This window comes from Poecile atricapillus, chromosome 15 (assembly GCF_030490865.1).
Source record: "Poecile atricapillus isolate bPoeAtr1 chromosome 15, bPoeAtr1.hap1, whole genome shotgun sequence".
In the NCBI taxonomy this organism is placed as follows: domain Eukaryota; kingdom Metazoa; phylum Chordata; class Aves; order Passeriformes; family Paridae; genus Poecile; species Poecile atricapillus.
In genome coordinates, this window is record NC_081263.1 from 5,013,039 (window position 1) to 5,030,240 (window position 17,202).

At 50.8% G+C, this 17,202-nt stretch overlaps 1 protein-coding gene across 1 annotated transcript in view; it reads right to left on the reverse strand.

The window, feature by feature from the left end:
- The window catches only part of LAMA5 (laminin subunit alpha 5), an 85,749-nt gene that overhangs the window by 31,412 nt on the left and 37,135 nt on the right, over positions 1-17,202 (reverse strand). The window contains exons 3-18 of the mRNA XM_058850337.1: positions 17,024-17,141; positions 13,585-13,703; positions 13,061-13,231; positions 12,521-12,618; positions 7,734-7,849; positions 6,841-6,959; positions 5,982-6,072; positions 5,698-5,832; positions 5,215-5,277; positions 3,921-4,061; positions 3,436-3,573; positions 3,062-3,196; positions 2,461-2,595; positions 946-1,083; positions 729-781; positions 439-538 (exon numbers count right to left, since the gene is read on the reverse strand). Of these exons, the coding sequence (XP_058706320.1) occupies positions 439-538; positions 729-781; positions 946-1,083; positions 2,461-2,595; positions 3,062-3,196; positions 3,436-3,573; positions 3,921-4,061; positions 5,215-5,277; positions 5,698-5,832; positions 5,982-6,072; positions 6,841-6,959; positions 7,734-7,849; positions 12,521-12,618; positions 13,061-13,231; positions 13,585-13,703; positions 17,024-17,141 (1,870 nt within the window). The remainder of the gene's footprint in view (positions 1-438; positions 539-728; positions 782-945; positions 1,084-2,460; positions 2,596-3,061; positions 3,197-3,435; positions 3,574-3,920; positions 4,062-5,214; positions 5,278-5,697; positions 5,833-5,981; positions 6,073-6,840; positions 6,960-7,733; positions 7,850-12,520; positions 12,619-13,060; positions 13,232-13,584; positions 13,704-17,023; positions 17,142-17,202) is intronic.

Below are 17,202 nucleotides of genomic sequence, written 5' to 3' on the forward strand. Positions count from 1 at the left end.
TGGGGCCAGCACCCACCACACCAGAGGACACTGGCTGGGGTAACAAGAGCCAGGAACTGGTCAAGTAGAAGGCAGCCCTGCACAAGGGCTCAGATTTTATCTTGGACAGCTACTGTTGAAGACACAGCTACCAAAGACATTTGCCTTTCCTGCATATTTGGCTAAAAAATATTAAGTATCTGCAGGGAGGGTTGAGAATGGCAAAACTCATTGCCTGAGCCCTATGTTTCATCCCAAGCAAAAAGCTCCAGGCTCCAGCCTTTCCCCTTTCCACGTGAGGGTTACCCAGAGGACTCCACCTTTGACACATCACTTCTGGGTGAAGGTGGGAGGAAGGCCATCACTTCCAGCCCTCTAGTGATGGTGCTCACTGGCTTGTGTTTGGCTCTTGCACCATGGAAGGGACTTTTTTGGGCTGTGAAAATGCCATTTCCTTACTCAGGCAGCCGTAGGGGTTCTCTGGAGTCAGGTTCCAGTATCCAGGCTTGCATCTGTCACAAGCTGGGCCTTCAACGTATGCCCGACATGCACAGGAGCCCTGGGGAAAGGCAGGGGGAGAAAGGAGCAGGTGAGAATTTGCTCACAAATCACAAGCAAATCCTCAACAGTGGTTGAACTTGGGGTCTGCTGCTCTAGCTGAGCTTAAGGAAGGACTTGGTCTGGAAAGAAATAAAGTGGAACATACAGAATGACCTCCAGGGGTTGTGGTAGGTTCATTTCATACTCACTGAGGCCAGGGAGGGATCTGCAGTCTCCAACCCTGCTGGGTTACAGGAGCCCACTAGAAAAGAGGGGTAAAAGAACGGATTTATAGCACTAGCTCACTCCTTGGCTGTCCTTAACTGAGGTTATTTCTCCCCTTGCAGAACTTTTGGGGGATGATAACCACATTTACCAGCACCCAAGGGACTGGAGTGTCCCAAGAGATCAGGGAAAAGGGGCTACCTTCGCAGTGGGGGAACCCATAGGCGCCAGGCACGCAGCTGTCACAGCGCAGTCCCGTCACCTTGGGCCGGCAGCTGCACTGCCCCGTGTCCTGGTCACAGGTGCTGTGCAGGGACCCTTCCTGGGAGCACTGGCAAGCTGCAAGAGAGGGCAGAGAACTGCTGGAGTGGCATTCAGGGCTTCCCAGCAACAGCCTCTTTTGTCTGCCTGACCTTCACCAAAAGCAGCCAGACATGTGGATTATAAATAGAATTTTCATTCTTTGCTTATGGTTAAAACCACTCCATCGTTTAAAGAAAACAACAGAAGTCTCAATGTTTATCACACCCGTTCACATACACTGATGTGTATTTCAGAGGCAGGGAAGAGTTTTGGTTGAGGAGAAGGGGTGTGATCTCATCCCCCAAAAGTCAGTTGCCAGTGAATATCAGACCCTACAAAATCCCAAAGAGCAGCCTTTGGTCATCAGGGTCTGCCCTGTGGATGTGGGCAGTGGGGTGAGGGCAGGGCAATGGTTCCACAGCTTCTGCACGACCTGCTCCCCACAGAGATCCCACTGTCCTATCACAGGAAAGGTCAGCAAGCTGCCAGGGAGCTGCCCATGCCTTCCTTCCCCAGCCAGCACACCTCAAATCCCTGCCAAAGGAGACATTCTAGGCTGACACCCCCACACTGGCTAACAGCAAAAGACTGCTCAGGAAACAACAGATTTTAAAATAATATAAAAATCAGGTGGTTCTTTTCTTCCCTTGCTGTGGGTCTTCTACAGCTCTGCAATGTGGCTATGGCTTTATGAGCCATAAAAAGTGACTACTGAACTCCTGTGAGACCATTTCATCTCTGCCTCCAGCCTCTTCAAAGGCATATTGCCGTCATCAGCATTTGGGAGGAGTGTTCTGCCAGCTGGCATGGCTCAGGAGTCCACATTTAGTACTGTGCAAGAGAGTGATGATGCTCTTTTGTTGCTTCAGGGAAATTCTATCACGGATTACTTTTTAATGAGCAGTAAATTCTTGCTGGGAGACACAGGAGTCCATCTGGCTTCCAGTTGGGACTGCTGACAGGGAGGGAGATGAGGACACTGCCCAGAGCTGGGGAGGGCTGGCCAGAGGAGCTGGGGCTGCAGGCACCTGCCACAGGCATTGCTCAGCCCTGGCACCAGCAGCACTAGTCCAGGAGTGATGCAGTGCCCAGGGAAATGGATAGGATCAGAGAATCATTATGGCTGGAAAAGACCTCTAAGATCATCATCCAACTGTTCCCTCAGCACTAAACCCTGTCCCCAAGTGACACATCTACATGGTTTTTAAATCCCCCCAACAATGGTGACTCCACCACTGCCCATGCTTGACAACTGTTTTGGTGAAGAAATTTTTCCTAATACCCAACCTAAACCTGCCAGGGTGCAACTTGGGGTCATCTCTTCTTGTCTTGTTACTGGGTAGAAAAGACCAACCTTGGTCTGGCTACGGGCTCCTCTCAGGTGGTGGTAGAGAGCAGTAAGGTGTTACTCACGTGTGCAGCTGGGGTATCCGTAGAAGCCCAGGGCACACTGGCTGCAGGTGTGTCCAGCAAAATTCCTGTGGCATCGGCACTGCCCCACTGGGCTGCAGTTGTTGTCCACTGCACCCCGGGAATCGCAGGAGCAAGCTGCAAGAGCAAGACTCTGATGATCATTGTGATCTGTGGCCAAATACTACTGGTCTGAACCATCATTCAGCCCCCCAGGAATGAGACTCTTCCACAAGAAAAGAAATTAATTTCTTAATCCCCTGGCAAATCATGCAGTATTTTCATAGCTGTACCAGGAAAATGCCACTGAGGGGTTCTTACAGCCCATTCAATGTTCCCCAGTAGTTTAGTAGGTTAATGCACTACAGTGACACACAAAAAAGGCATAAACTGAGACACCAGGTCACAGCAGGGTTGTGACGAGGAAGTGTGACTGATAAAAAACTGTTCTGTGTTTCAGGCTTTGCTATGATCCACGACCTCCAAAACAAGCCTGCCCAATTCACAGTGCAAACCACATGGATTTGATACTGAGAAACACCAATGCTTTACAAGAACAGGTATGTTTTTTAGAGCAGCAGGAGCTGGAGGTTCAGGTGCTTACCGTAGCAGTGGGGGTAGGAGTGGTGCCCGGGGCTGCAGCGCTCACACCGTGGCCCAGCAAACTCGGCTCTGCAGAAACAATTCCCAGCGGAGTCACAGCCTCCCGGCAGCGTCCCGACCGCGCTGCAGCTGCACACTGCAACACACACAGACCACCTCAGCTGGGAGCATGGCACACAGCTCATGGCAAAACAGCACTTTCCTGGGGTCCTCAGATAGGCACGAGGTGCTGCTCTAAGCGTTCAAACCATCAGTCTCTGCCCATGGCACATATTCTCCAAAACACCCATAAAAACACTTTCCAGTCCCTCAGCCCCCTGCCAGAGGACTCTGGCTGTGTGTCTCCCACCAGGCTTGTGAAGGACAGATACTCACACTGGCACAGAGGGTAGTTGAAGTAGCCTGGAGCACACTGGTCACACAAGTGCCCTTCAAATCCTGTCCGGCACAGACACTGCCCTGTCTCGCTGTCACAGGTGCCATCATACTGACCAGGGCTGGAGCACTGGCAGGCTGCAAAGCAACAAGGGCATTAGTAAATAAGCAGGTTTTTTGTCTTTAGCCTTCCCAGGAAAGGAACTAGAGCATCTGTTCCTTTGGGGTAGAAGAGCAGCTGCTGGAGAAAGCAGGGGGAACAGAGCTGACAGCAAGCACACTTGGCCTATAGCTCATTCCTCAAGAGCCCCACACAGCTTGGGAGGATGCTGGAGGGTCAGATGGAAAACAACAGCAAAAGTGCAGAAGTCATGGGAATTTGTCACTTGGAAGTGGAGCTGTGGGATTCCTCCTCCCCAGCATGAGGAGAGAACAAGGTCAAGCCCAGCAGGGCGAGCCTGGGGACGCTGCCTGCCCATACTCACGCTGGCAGCTGGGTCCGTAGTGGCCTGGGGCACACTGGTCACAGTGAGCTCCCTGGAAGTTGGGTTTGCACACGCACATCCCCAGCCGAGGGTCCTTCCGACAGGCGTTGCCTTCTGTCCCACCCGCGTAGCAATCGCAGTCTGGATGGGGACACAAAACAGGTGACACCACACATGGCTGTCACTCCAGCTCTCAGGTCCCACAAGGACACGGCAGGAGCTGCCATGAGGCAGCTCAAATGCTCAAGCATTTGCTCCCATAACCCTCCTGGCAGATGAAAACGTTTTAACTGAACCACGCCTGGGTGGCTGGGAGGCCTCGGCACACGCTGCTGTGAAGGTGCAGGGTGGGCAGCAGGGCAGTGCACAGGGCAGGCAAATGCTGCTTCCACAAGCCCAGGCAGAGCTGCTTCAGTCTAGTGTGGGAATAATCAAAGCCTTCAGCTAACCAGGGTGAACTTTGGGCTTTCTCTCTGGTCACTCCATGCTCAGCTGCACCCGAGACCTTCCCACTTCCAGGGCAGGGTGTTCCAAGCAGGCAGTGCCGAGGCTCTGAGCCAGCCCTGCTGTCACCAACAGCAGTACTGTGGGGTGCTGGGCTGGGAGAGGGAAGGACAAACATCACCCAAAAAGCAGAGGGAGGGGAAGGTGGGGAAATGAGAAGGGAAGTGAGAAATTCCAGCTCAGGAAAGCAAAAACCTGTCTGGGAGATACAGACTTCAAAATATCAGAAGGAAGGAAAAGGTTATCTGGAGCGTGCTGGGGAGCATGAGACAGGGGAGGATTCAGTGGGAAAAGAGACAGAATAAAGCGCAAGGGAGTAGATGAACTGAGAGGAGTGAGCAGGAGAGAGGAAGGAGGTGGAGGGGAGCAGAGATGAGAGCATGGATGAGCTTTCTAAACAACAGAGGAAGTGACACAGAGTGAGTGGCTGCCTGTGCCTGTGCATGACCCTTCAGAGGCATCCAGAGCAGAGCTCCCAGCTCAGCCACAGCCCCTCCACGACCTTTGGGGAAGGTTCCTCACAGGAGGGCACAAGGGACATCCCCACACAGCCTGGACCCCAGAAAAAATCACAGTCATTCTAGGCTAGAGTTTCCACTTCTATAAAAAGGAGATCATAAAACTTCCTTTCACCCCAGCTCAGCTGCTGGTTGTACTCTTCTAAAACCACTCAGGGCTGCCTCACACAATGTACATGCCCAGTAAGCTGAAAACCTACTCTTGCATTGGATGGGAGATATAACAGAAATGACAGCATTGCCAAAGCATCAAAGAAAACTGCAGTGCTTACTTATTATCTGTCCTGCAGGAAGCACTTGTTCTCCAGTATCGTTGTGAGAGAATGCTGGAATAGCTGTGCAGAGAAAGACACATTGCACAGGTCATCACACACACTCCAGAGAAATCCTGATGGAATGTCAAGGACTTGACAGTCCCAAAGCTGAACAGGCTGAATAAAATTGTGGAACACGGAACAAAGCACAGATGTCCCACTAAACAACAATCCATTACAGCCGTTTTTAGTCTTTCATAAAAAAGTGAGAGATTAAACTCCAGCCAAATGGGACTCTCCTGTTGACTCCATGTTCAGAGCAGCTCAGCTCTGGTGCAGCTTCCAACCCAAGCCAAATGTGGACTTATGCCCACCTGGAAGAATTCCTCCTGGGATACAGCGTGGCACAGGGAAAGGACATCCCAAGAGCCACAACTGGAGCTGCCAGCCCTTCCCACAGCTGCTGGGTCTGTGGGCTGCCAGATGTGAAGCCCCACTTACGGTAGCAGTGGGGGAAGTTGAGGTAGCCCTCGGCACAGGCGTCGCAGTGCTCCCCGGTGTAGTTGGGTTTGCAGTAGCAGCGCCCGGTGAGGTCCTCGCAGGTGCCATCGGTGAAGTCAGACTCACAGTTACAGCCTGCAGAGAGGGACAAGCCAGCAGCAGTGTCACTGACTGAGGCCTCAGGCTCCCTACAGCAGGAAAACCTCTCAGCCCAACCCTCCAGAGCGCCCTCCCCAGTGTCACCAAGTCCAGTAGGATGTCACTGCCGAGGAGTTCACACTCACGGTAGCAAATGTACGGAGAGTCAATGGGGTGGTCAGGGGATCGATAGTATCCAGGGATGCACCTCTCACAATTAATGCCAGTGGTGTGATGCTGAAAGACAGTGGGTTAGAAAGGTATCAGCTCCTCTGCCAGCAGGATTCACATTCCTCTGCCAGATTTGCTAACAGCTCCAGGTCAGAGGAAGCAGTTCAGGAGTGTCAGCACACCGAAGACCTGAATCTGCTCAAAATTCCCATACACCGACTTGGGAACAACGCATTTCCTGCAAACTGTATCCTCCCCTAAATACAGGGTGAGTTTCAGGTTCCTATCTGACCTTGAGCCCATTTCACTTCCTTCAGATGGTAAAATGTCCTGACCACTTTGTGCTTGGAGGATAGGAGCAACCTGTTTCCTCCCAGCAAGGAAGCACAGCCAGAAGTTTCATGCCAGTGCATGAATTAACCATGCCACAGTCACCGTCACCTTGGGAAGGGAAGAGCTACTTTCCCACCTTCACAGAGACTGAACACTGGCATTTTGGTGGGCAGAGAGACATCCAGGGAGATGCCAGAGCACTGTGAACTAGGCAGGCATTGCTGGGCAGCAACCTGCCCCTCCCAGTTCTGGTATCTCAGTAAACTAAAGCTTTAGGAGGTACTGGTACCATCAGGGAACAGCTAGAAACCCAAGTGCTGTTCTCATTACTGGTGCACACTCCTTTAATCCACAGCAAAGAGACTAAATTTCCAAGCAGAGACCTAATTAAGGTAACAGAGTGGCTTGGTGGAGGTCCCACGAGGCTGAACTGCAGGCTGACAGCAGAAACAAACACAAACATTTGCAACAGCCTTTTCCAGAGAAACTCTTCGGGCCTACCTGGCAGTCAATACAAACACCTCCCCCTTCAAACTTGTCCTCACGACTCCTGCTGGCTTTGTGTCGATCCACCTCTGGGTCGTAGTAGCAGTCGTAGGCATGGCCATTGCAATTGCAGGCTGGAATACAAAGAGATGGGAGCTAAACCCCTCTGTCCTCAGAGCTCCTTCAGTCAGCAGCTGCACCTCAAGATGTCAACTCTCCCTCCTGCATCTGATGGGTTGCTTTTCCATGAGAAAAGATGCCTGAATGCATCTGGGGGATTACATGATCTCCCAAGGTCTCTGAAGTCTTTCAATTCAAAAGCACAGAAGCAGCAACTCCTTCACAAAATCTGGTCTGCAACCAGGAGAGCGCAGTGGGCACAAAGTCACAAGTAAAATATGTGCAGGCATGTACAGACGAGAAAGAAAAATTACCACACCATGGGGCTTTGAGTAGTCTGGTTTAGAGAGCAACATTCTTGCCTCTTTTATCCCACCCTGGATAGAGGTGAGCTGCAAAATCCAGCACCAGGTGAGGCAGCTTTACAAACTCACAGGATTAAGAGCCCTGCGTTTCTAAGACACCATGTGGTGCAGCTCTGTTCTCTATACTCCCAGTGCAGCAGAAATTCCACTGTCTGCACTGACCAAAGGTTTCTCTAGACAAATAAAGACGTCCTGCATGTAAACACATCCAAACCTAATTCATCTTGCAGACAGAATTGAGCAACGACACTCGCCCGCACGAACCCTTGGACACACAGGAGGAACTGGAATGCAAGCGGAGCCAAAGTCCCACACAGACCCTGGAGACCTCCCTGTGTGAGGCTCACCTGAACATCAACTCTGCTGTGCAGAGTCCTCCCAGTGGCACACAGCACCAGCCCCACCAGCCCAGCTCCCACTTACGCTGGCACTCGTTGGCGCTGTCGGCGGTGGCAGGCTTCCAGGGAAACTGGTTGTAGCCCGGGCAGCAGCGATCGCAGGAGCCACCACAGGTGTTGTGCTGGCAGTCACACTGCAGCCTGCAGGGACAGAAGACAAAGTTGGGGTGATGACAGGGATGTGTGGGATGGGGAGCTGCTGTGTGACCCTGCTGTGCATCATTGTCACAGATCTGGTACATGAACGAGTGGTATTTGCTAATCCCAATACTCTGGAAAAGAGGCATCTAAGGATTTTTTCAACTTTGAAATTGATTTCTTCTTTTCTGAGTCAAACACCAAACTTTGCTATTCCAGCCTCATTCTCTCCCTTCCTTCTCCTCCACCATCATTCCTTTTTGTCTTCATAGGGAGACAGGACAAATCAGTGTGCCACTGCCTAGCCTGCTCTGCAGAGAATAAAATGTGAAATGGTTGGAGGTGGCAGTGGTAGAAACCAAGCTGAAGCTGATTATTTGAGAAAGTGTAGCATGGTGCAGGGGCACAAAGATGACCCCACCACTGTGCAGGGGCAGCATGAAAGGAAAAAGGATGGGACCACACAGGTGCTATCTGCTCTTCCAGGTACACCTGTGCTGCAAGGAGGAGGGCATGAAATTTGAATCAAGAATTCTTCAGCAGATGCTGGCCCCACACTCCCTGTGCACTGCACCTCCTGCTTTCCAGGCAGGGCTGTGCTGGGTAAATAGACGGCTCCAGAGGCGCCAGGCAAGGAATCTCGACAGGCACCCGATGGATCTCGTCCCTGCCCGAGCAAGGGTGATTCATTAACGTCAGTGACATCAGCCCCAAAACCTCCACTTGGATGGCGATTCCCATCCAACACAAACGCTTTCTGTTGTATTAGACTTATGGATAATACAGCATGTTCCAGCTTTTATCTGTGCAATTACTCATTTCCCCTCAGGGCCAGTCTGCCACTCCCATCTCTCCCTCCTCCAATGCTTTTCCATTCAAAAGCAGGGTGTTTAAAAATAAATGTAGTTTTTTCTAAATCGTTAGAAACAAAAGGAGCAGTCATTCAGGGTGAAGTGTGGGAGTGCAGACGCTCTGCACTGAGCTGAGTGCCACAGTTTCCACCTACGTGTAATTTTAGGATGTGGGACCTGCAAGTCTGTTGCTAGACAGAGGCAGCAGCACTGGACAAGTGACCTCATTTTAATGAAAATAATGGGAATGCAAGCAGGATCCACACTCAGCATGTTTGCTTCAGGCAGGGGGGTTGAGAGGCAGAAGGTCCCAGTGCTGGTCCCAGCCCTTCCCTTGCAGATGCCACGGAACACTTGGCTGCAGGCAGTTCTCTCAGCGCTCGTCATGCCCCGTCCCTGCCCACATTCACAGGCTGGGCTGTGGCTGGCAGAGTCCAGGCATGAAACTGAACCCCTGGCTGGATCTTAAGTGGCAGAAAACAGTCCTGAAATACTCACTAGGAACTTTGTTCTTCAGGTGTTTTGCAGATCCTAGGGGGAGTCTCAATGAGAGGCAAACCTTGGCCGTGTCTGTGGAATGCAGCCACCCACGGACCTCTCTCACCTGGCTGACTACCACTCAGCACTTTCAACAAAACAAAATTTTATCCTTTCTTTCCATGGCAGCAGCTGGAGATCAAGATTAAGATCCATATACATACGTGTGGAGAAAGATGGTCACTGAGTCAGGGAACTTATAAACCTGCTGAGCAGTGTTAATCTCCCTGACTGGAGAACGTGGCTCCAGCCACACACCCTGGGCTCTTTAACATTCAAGATGTTTGAAAAGTACTGGTTCAGTTCCCAGAATGCAAGAAGATGGCACTGCATGAGTAAAGATGCTCACTTCAGATGAAGAAGGAGGTATTTATTTAGTCTCTGCTGCTCAGAGTTACGATGACCTCTCTCAGAGAGCTCATCTATCACGGCTTTACTGCACCTTGTGCCGAGTCCGTGCTGCTAATGAATTACAGACAAATGTGTATAAACCACAATATTTACATGTTTCATTGATTGAGTATATACAAGGAAGAAGAGGGAGCGGCTGTGTTCACATAGCACATATTTCCTGGTCATTCTGCTGTAAGAAATGAAACCGCAGTCTTCCCGCTGGAATTGATGCTCAATAGCAGAGACTAAACAGTTTCCAGCGAGCAGCTGTGGCAGAATGGAGAGCAGCACACAAACACTACAGCATCTGGATTTGGCTGCGACATCTGAGGAGCAAAATCAGGAAAAAAAAAGCCCCTTCCTTTGTTTCTGACTGTATGGAGAAAAAACCACCTGCAAAGAGAGACTGACAGATGGCACAAATCTACCGGCACACGTGGTGCTTTGCCTTCCAAATGGGAAAGGGGAAACTGGAGTCCAGGATCCAGCAGTGGGAAAGCATCCTTCATCTGTGGATGTGCTTCTGACCAGCCAGGCTGCTGCTCTCTTGGTGGTTATCTTCAGCATCAGGCACAAAAGGAGCAGCTGGACTCTCTGGTTGTCTCCCCTCTCACCTGTGGTGTCTGTGACAGGGCACTGAAGCCACAGTAACAGCTGCTCTTCTCAGACAGATGCAGAACCCTTGCAGGGCTCTCCTGAGCTCACTCAGCCTGTTAGCATGCCTTGTCTGGGTTCTCCAAGCCAGGTTCCTGATGACTCTTATCTCACTGCTCCAAGGGTTTGCCGGGAGAAAGGGTTGTGTCCCATCCTGCTGGTGCTCACCTTTAACCAGGAGAACATCCCTTCTCCCTGCTTAATTCAGCCCATTCCAATTGAGGGCAAAGAGAGAAAGCTGTGAGAAGTGCAGAGAGCCTTGAGGTGGCTGCAAATACTCACACAGAGCCCAGATGTGCTGCCAGCTCAACACAGCTGGATGTGCAGCCTCTGTAGCTTGACACTTCACACCAACCTTCCAAAGTTGCATGAGTATTATCATTTCTGGCCAGGAAGTCAGCTCATGGACATGCTTCATCACATCCTGAAGTCTTTGCCAAGAGTTCTAGCTCACCTCACCTCTATCAAAGTGCTCATCCTGCCTTTCTGAGCAACAGGCACAAGAAACACGGGGATGTGCAGAAGAGAGAAGTTAAAATGAGCAGCAGAGACCTCCCCGAAGTGAGATTGTGGGGTTTCTATAGGGCCAGGCCAATCCATACCCCTTCATTTGCATTTCCTTGCCCAGCTGCTGCCACACATCATATTCTCGAGAGGCAGGACAGGTGCAGAGGGCACATCACACAGATTGCTAAAGACATGACAAGCTTCTGGTAGCTGAGCCTGTCTCAAGGGAACAGTGTGTCTGAGCCCCAGCTGATGTGGCAATACAGATATCCCCAAGCTGCCCCTGTGCTGTGTCAGGGCAGGAGGGCTGGGATCCTGCCCAGCAGTGCCCACTTCACTTTCTCAACTGAAAGTATCAGATTTCTGCTGACTTGCTAAAGGGTACAGCAATGCCATGAGAAGATCTGTTTATCCAGCACCTTTTCCTGCTGTATCCCAAAGGACCTACAGCTGTTTTGTTCTGACTGTACAAAGTACACAAGTAGGAAATGTTTTCTCCCTCAGGCCAGCATGATCTGCTCTGGGTGAAATGCAACAGCTGCTTACCAACATGTGCTGCAACATCTTGGCTGGGGCCAAGAATGAAGATATCAAATGCATCCAAATGAGAGTGGGGGAGAGGAATTTCGGGAGACAGAGATGGTTGCCAGCAGAAGTGGCACTGAAAAAGGACATCCAACATATCTCTCCTTGCTCAACCTTGCCTCCCTTCTTGGAGAGCCCCAAACCATTGGCACACCCAAGAAAGGTCCTGGCATTTCCATGTTAAAGACTCACTTGTCCCCATGAAGCCGTTTTCCCCAGCACACAGGTGCACCTTGCATCCAGTAACACCAATGTCTTAAAAAACAAGGAACTGTACATTCAAATATTTATGACCTTCCTTTTGTCAGAGAGTTTGGCACACTCAGGCAGGTTTGCTTACCAATACATCTTTGTTTTAATACTGAACAGCTTTAATCTTGGCTGGGACTCACTGGAATTTTATTTTAGACGATCCAAAAATTCTACATGATCCTGATGAGAAAGAAATACAAGCTTCCCTCATCCAGCTGAATCTACCATCCCTTTCATAAAGGCAACATTCAAGCTGCAAACAGATGGCTAAAAGCAACACTTCCATGGTCTGAAGCAGCTCTTTGGCACTCCAAGTTGCCAGGGCAGATGGGAAGTTGCATTAGCCAAAATGTAACCTCTTTACACATTTGCTCTTTTGCAAAGAGTTGTTCAGATATGTACATAACCAATCTATGGTTCTTATGAGTAGAAATGGGGAACAGTCTCTGGTTTCATGGGAGACTATCTCTTTATGAGAGCCCTGTCCCAGTGCTTAAAAAGCCACATGGGAAGCAAGAGACTTCTCTGCATAAGTTCAGGAACAATCCCAGGACATTGAGGGGAAAACCTCCCTGTTCTACATCAGCATCTCACCTTCTCATTCTCACACTCTGCTCCAGTGGGATGGCAAAGTTGTGGACAGGGAAACCCAACCAGACAGAGGGAAACTCAACCAGAGAGGTGATCTGGCAGAAAAATAGTCCGACAAAATGCATGATTTTCTGCTACTTTGCTTGGAACAGTTTCTGCTTCTTTCTCAAGGCAGAGACACCAACAGCAGTGATGCCACCATTACACACTCAGGACAGGACACAACTAACACTGCTATCACCTTTCATTCTTGGAACAGTAATTCAAATGCTTTCACACAGAACTGGGATTTTGCAAAAGGTACCTGTAAGGGTCGTTGGGGTCTTTGGCATCGCAGACATCGGCATGGCCGTGGCAGACACAGCGCCCTCCAATGCTGATATCCTTGATGCTGTAGTAATACTGGAAAGCACAAGAAAAGCTGGTCATTACTGTTTTTACAAATCAGATTCATAACCATTCTACTCAACAGTCAGCAGGACTTTATCCAGTAAAATCATGTGTTGGGATATTTCCCTTACATTGTAGGCTGCAGTATCTGTCTGTGGTAAGATCCAGCACCTCTAACAGAGCCCATTAGCTATGAGTGGGGAGCTCCCAGTACAGCCAGAAAGCCACATGTGACACCAAGAGGCATTTCCCAGTTTCAAATTGTGGGTGTCTTCCCAAGCAGCCTCCAGCTCCAGCCACAGCAGCATCTGCTGCAGATACCTTCAGCTTTAGGGGCTGCAAGACAGGAAAAATCCCCACAGGCAACAGCCAGGGTGTCCTCCCCCCAGAGGTGGCTTCCACAGCCCTCAAACAGTTCCACCTCACCAGCAGGAGGTATCAAGGCCTGCCTTACCCTCCTTGTGACCGTAGGGTCCCTCAGAGCTTTGCCCATCAGGTGTCCCAGCAGAGTGTTCGTCTGCAGGAAGCGCAGTCGGATGTTGGTGGCTTTGGTGAAATTCCGCAGGAGAGGAGAGTAGGAGAAGTTCATGGCTCCTGGGCGCCCGTTTACCAGAGAGACCACAATCTGTGAATGGGAGGAGGGAAAAGGCCAGGATGGATTGGGCACTGAGCAACCTGCTCTAGTGGAAGGTGTATCTGCTCATGGTAGCAAGCTGAACTGGGTGGTTCCAACCCACACCATTCTGTGAATCTGTGAGAACAAAGCTGTATAATCCTGTGGGGTGGGAGGAAATTAATCCCTCCCTCAAATGAAGCCAGTCATCCAGATGACTGGATCAGTTCTCTGTCAATCTCATTTGGTTTAACTGAATACTTTAAGTGGTACCCGACAATCCAGAGGGAGCCTATTAACAGGAGTACCAACAGCCACAGAGTAACCCTGGAAAGCCCAGGGGGTGAAAACAGGCAGCTGCTCACCTCCCCATTTTCCAAAGGCACAATCCGGGAGTATTCGGTGGTGCAGATGGCATGGTCATCCCTGGTGACACGGTCCACAGTGTGCTGGCCAAACTTCTCAATGCAGTCCCTCTTGGAAGCTGTTCATCAACCAGAGATGAGAGCAGTCAGAGAAAAGGAACATTTCCCAGCCCTGTAAGGATTTTCCCACGCTGACCACAGGAGAGAGGGGTGTACAATCTTTGTTAAGCATTTACCACATAGAGATTGCTTTGTATCATTAACTCTGACATGGCTAAATACATGTCCTCCACAAAGGGAGGGTGTCACTCTAACAGCAATAGGCAGAAAACCCCCCAGATCACCTCCCTGCAGCAAATGAGGAAGGTCAGAATAGTCACAGCACCTACTGCCACCAGCTGCAGAGAAACCCACCCCTCAACTTTGGAATTAAGTTGACATTTAACCAGCCTGAGATCTAACTCTGCTCTCAATCTGTTGTCTTGCTGGCAGTGGATTTGCTACTCTGCTTGCACTGAACTGCAGAAGGGCTCTTTGCTGCCAGGGCTCTGCTCCTCAGGTGGGAGCTGCACCATCATTTCATGTGGTTCCCAAACTTCCTGGGTCAGTCCTGAAGCCAGCACAGAACCCACACCAGGAGCAACCACAAGACACAGTCACTGCAGGGACATCTCCCACCAGGCAGGGTGGACAAGCAGACATCCTGTAAGCCATTGCTCTGCCTCTCCCAAATACTGCAGGTCCTCTCCTCACACCTTACTCTGAACTCTACTCTTGAACCAATGCCACAAACCAGGAACACCAAAGCCACCAAGAACCGTGGGGACAGCAAACGAGCGCTCCTGCCACTAAGTGGCAATGCAAGGCTGGATAAAGGCAGGGACCAGGCACTGCCAGGCAGCCACTCCGCTGGTGACCTGCTTTGGGGACACTGAATGCCAAGACTTTCCTTGCAGCTACAGGAATGGCCTGGCTTCCCAGTATGACTGCTCCTGCAAGTCCAGCACCCTTGTCCCCAGGATGTGTGACATCCCTGTGCTGGCAGAGCCAACCAAACCACTTCTGGGGCAGCTCAGGGCCTGACTGGGCAGGGGGGGTGAGCACCTACCTACATCTACCCATGCAAAACCCTACACAGTGCCACTCTCAGGGACTGTTCCCTGAGGAAGAGCCTGGACAAAGGCTGCTGCTCCTTCCCACTCTCTTTTCACCTGTGCCAGGAGCTCACAGCAGAGCATGCGGAAATGAATGTCACCGCAGTGCTCCTGAGGGTATTTCCATGGGGAGAAAAAGGAAGAAAAGGCAGCCAACACAATCTCCTGTTCCTGCCAGCGCTGCTCAGCTCCCACAGGAAACTGAAGGGGAAATGTTAAGCCAATTCACAGGAATAATCCTCCAAAATCTGTCTCAGTGTGCCTCCAGAAGGCAGGTTCCCCACTCCACATGCTGCACGGGTAGGCTGAGCCGAGCAGAACGAACAGCAAACGGGGAGCAGAGAATTTCTGCCTCCCTGTCTTCACCTCTGGCTTGCACCCATCCACACCTTGTCTCCAGAATGTGGCCTTGCTCCAGGAAACACCGTTTTGGCAACAGCAAGAGCTCAGTTGCATCCACAGGAAGATGTGGAAATATTTAACATAAGGTCTCTGGCCGCCAAGGTTTGCTTCATCAGGTGCTTTTTTAAAAGCAATTTATTTTTAAAGCCCCAGGCAAGGAACCTGTCACCACTGGCTTGAGATGATTGATTTGCAGAGCACTGCCACAGCTGCATGGAGACAGGATGCTCAGCCCAAGGAGCTACTCAGGAAAACCAAAGAACTCATCCAGTTACTGCAAAATCTGCACAGCCATGTGAGCCAGAAGCTGGGCATTCTGAGCTAAAACAGAATAACCCATTGGCCTTAAACTCTAGCAGTGCTTTAAGGAAACAGACATGGACAGAACCTCACCCAGCAGTCACTTCTCCCTCCTCCCACAGAGCTAAGCCCAAAAGCACCTTGGCACTCCTGTGATGAGCAGCTCGAGGGACAGTGCCACTGTGTCACTCCTGGCAAGGCTCACTGGCAGCTCTGCAGAAACCCTGCATTTCTGCCAGCTGCTTCTGACCCCGGTAACCCTGGCAGTGTTTTATTAGACCACCTACAGAATTCCCCGCGATAAGAATAAACCTCCGCAGAGAACTTCTTGTGCTCACAAATCTGGCAGGTTTTGGAGCAGCCACCTCTTTATTTCCATGGGAATGTTCCACTGCACTGTGTCACTGCATGTCACTTCTCCAGGGGAGTGGTAACAGGGCCTGATGCTTTGGGAAGGGACTCCAGATGTTGCAGCGCTGCCACTGCACACAGGAACATGCCAGTGGGGCCAGAGCTCCCTGTGCAGCTCCAGACCACGCAGGAACACAATTGTAATGGGCCCCAAGAGAGGCTTCAGAGCTGGCAGAGAAATTCTCAACGACAGAAAAAAGCAAAGCAGGAATCTGACAGCAGTAACTCCCTACTAGCACACAGCAGAGAGAAAAACATCCACCCCAGAGGGGAGCTACCACGCTAAGGCAACACCGTGCTAATGTGTCTGCAGCTCTTTCTTGCACAAGAAGAGGCCAGAAATCCAAAGCACAGCCTGACAGGTAAGCCAGAAATACGAGCCTTTAGGGACAGCCCAGGGCAAGGCTCTGAGTGCTCCCAAGTCCTTTCTTGCCAGGTTTTAAGCTCTGGCTGTAGATCTTAACCCACATCTTCTCCCAATTACTGCTGCTGCTTCTGGGAGGAGCTGGTGGTTAACAAGTTCCTCGGTATCCGGCTACCCCACACACCCTCTGGGAGAAGAGTTTTGTAGAACCAGCTGTTTCTTAAGGTTTTAATCAGAGAACTGGGAAGCCAAATTCACAGACTGGATCTCCTTTCCAGCCAGCTGTCTCTGATCCCACCTTGCACAGCAGCAGGACAGCGGTTCCCTGCCCTGCGCAGGCTGGATCCAATCTCCGGTGCTGATAAGCACATGGGAATGTTTTCTGCATCCAGACTTTTCTGTGATAGCAGCCACTTGGAAGTGAGCTGCTGCTTGGCTTCTGGAGGAGCTAAATACAGCCTGGGATGGTAGAGGGAAGAGACAGAAAGAAGAGGGCAGGGAGGAGATGAAGAAATCTCACCTTCAGACCTAGACCAACAACACCCAAGTGTGGAAACTGTTGCTTGGCATCCCCATAGAGGTCATGATTGTTCTAAAAAATACATTCAGTACCAGAGAGCATTCTCCTGTCCCAAGGAGCATTTAACCTTCAATTCTTGCAGCCTTACTGGGCAGATGAAACAGAAGCCATGTGCTGCATCACAGCAATGACACAGGAACAGCTCCAAACCCAACCCTGTATTTGCACAGTTATATTCACCACAGCCAAGGTACCTGGCACTGAGCTGCAGTCCCCTGTCATACTCACAGGCAAAATACTGCCAGGGCTCGTAGGTGAGGCCAAAATCAGTTGATCGCTCCAACACCCAGAGGTCAGGACGAGGGGAATTGGCAAACTTGATCAGGACGTACGCTACGTGGAAGAGCTGAAAGAAAGGAACACAGAGTTAGCCGGCTGTTTGAGGCATCCTGAAAAGCAGAGAGAAC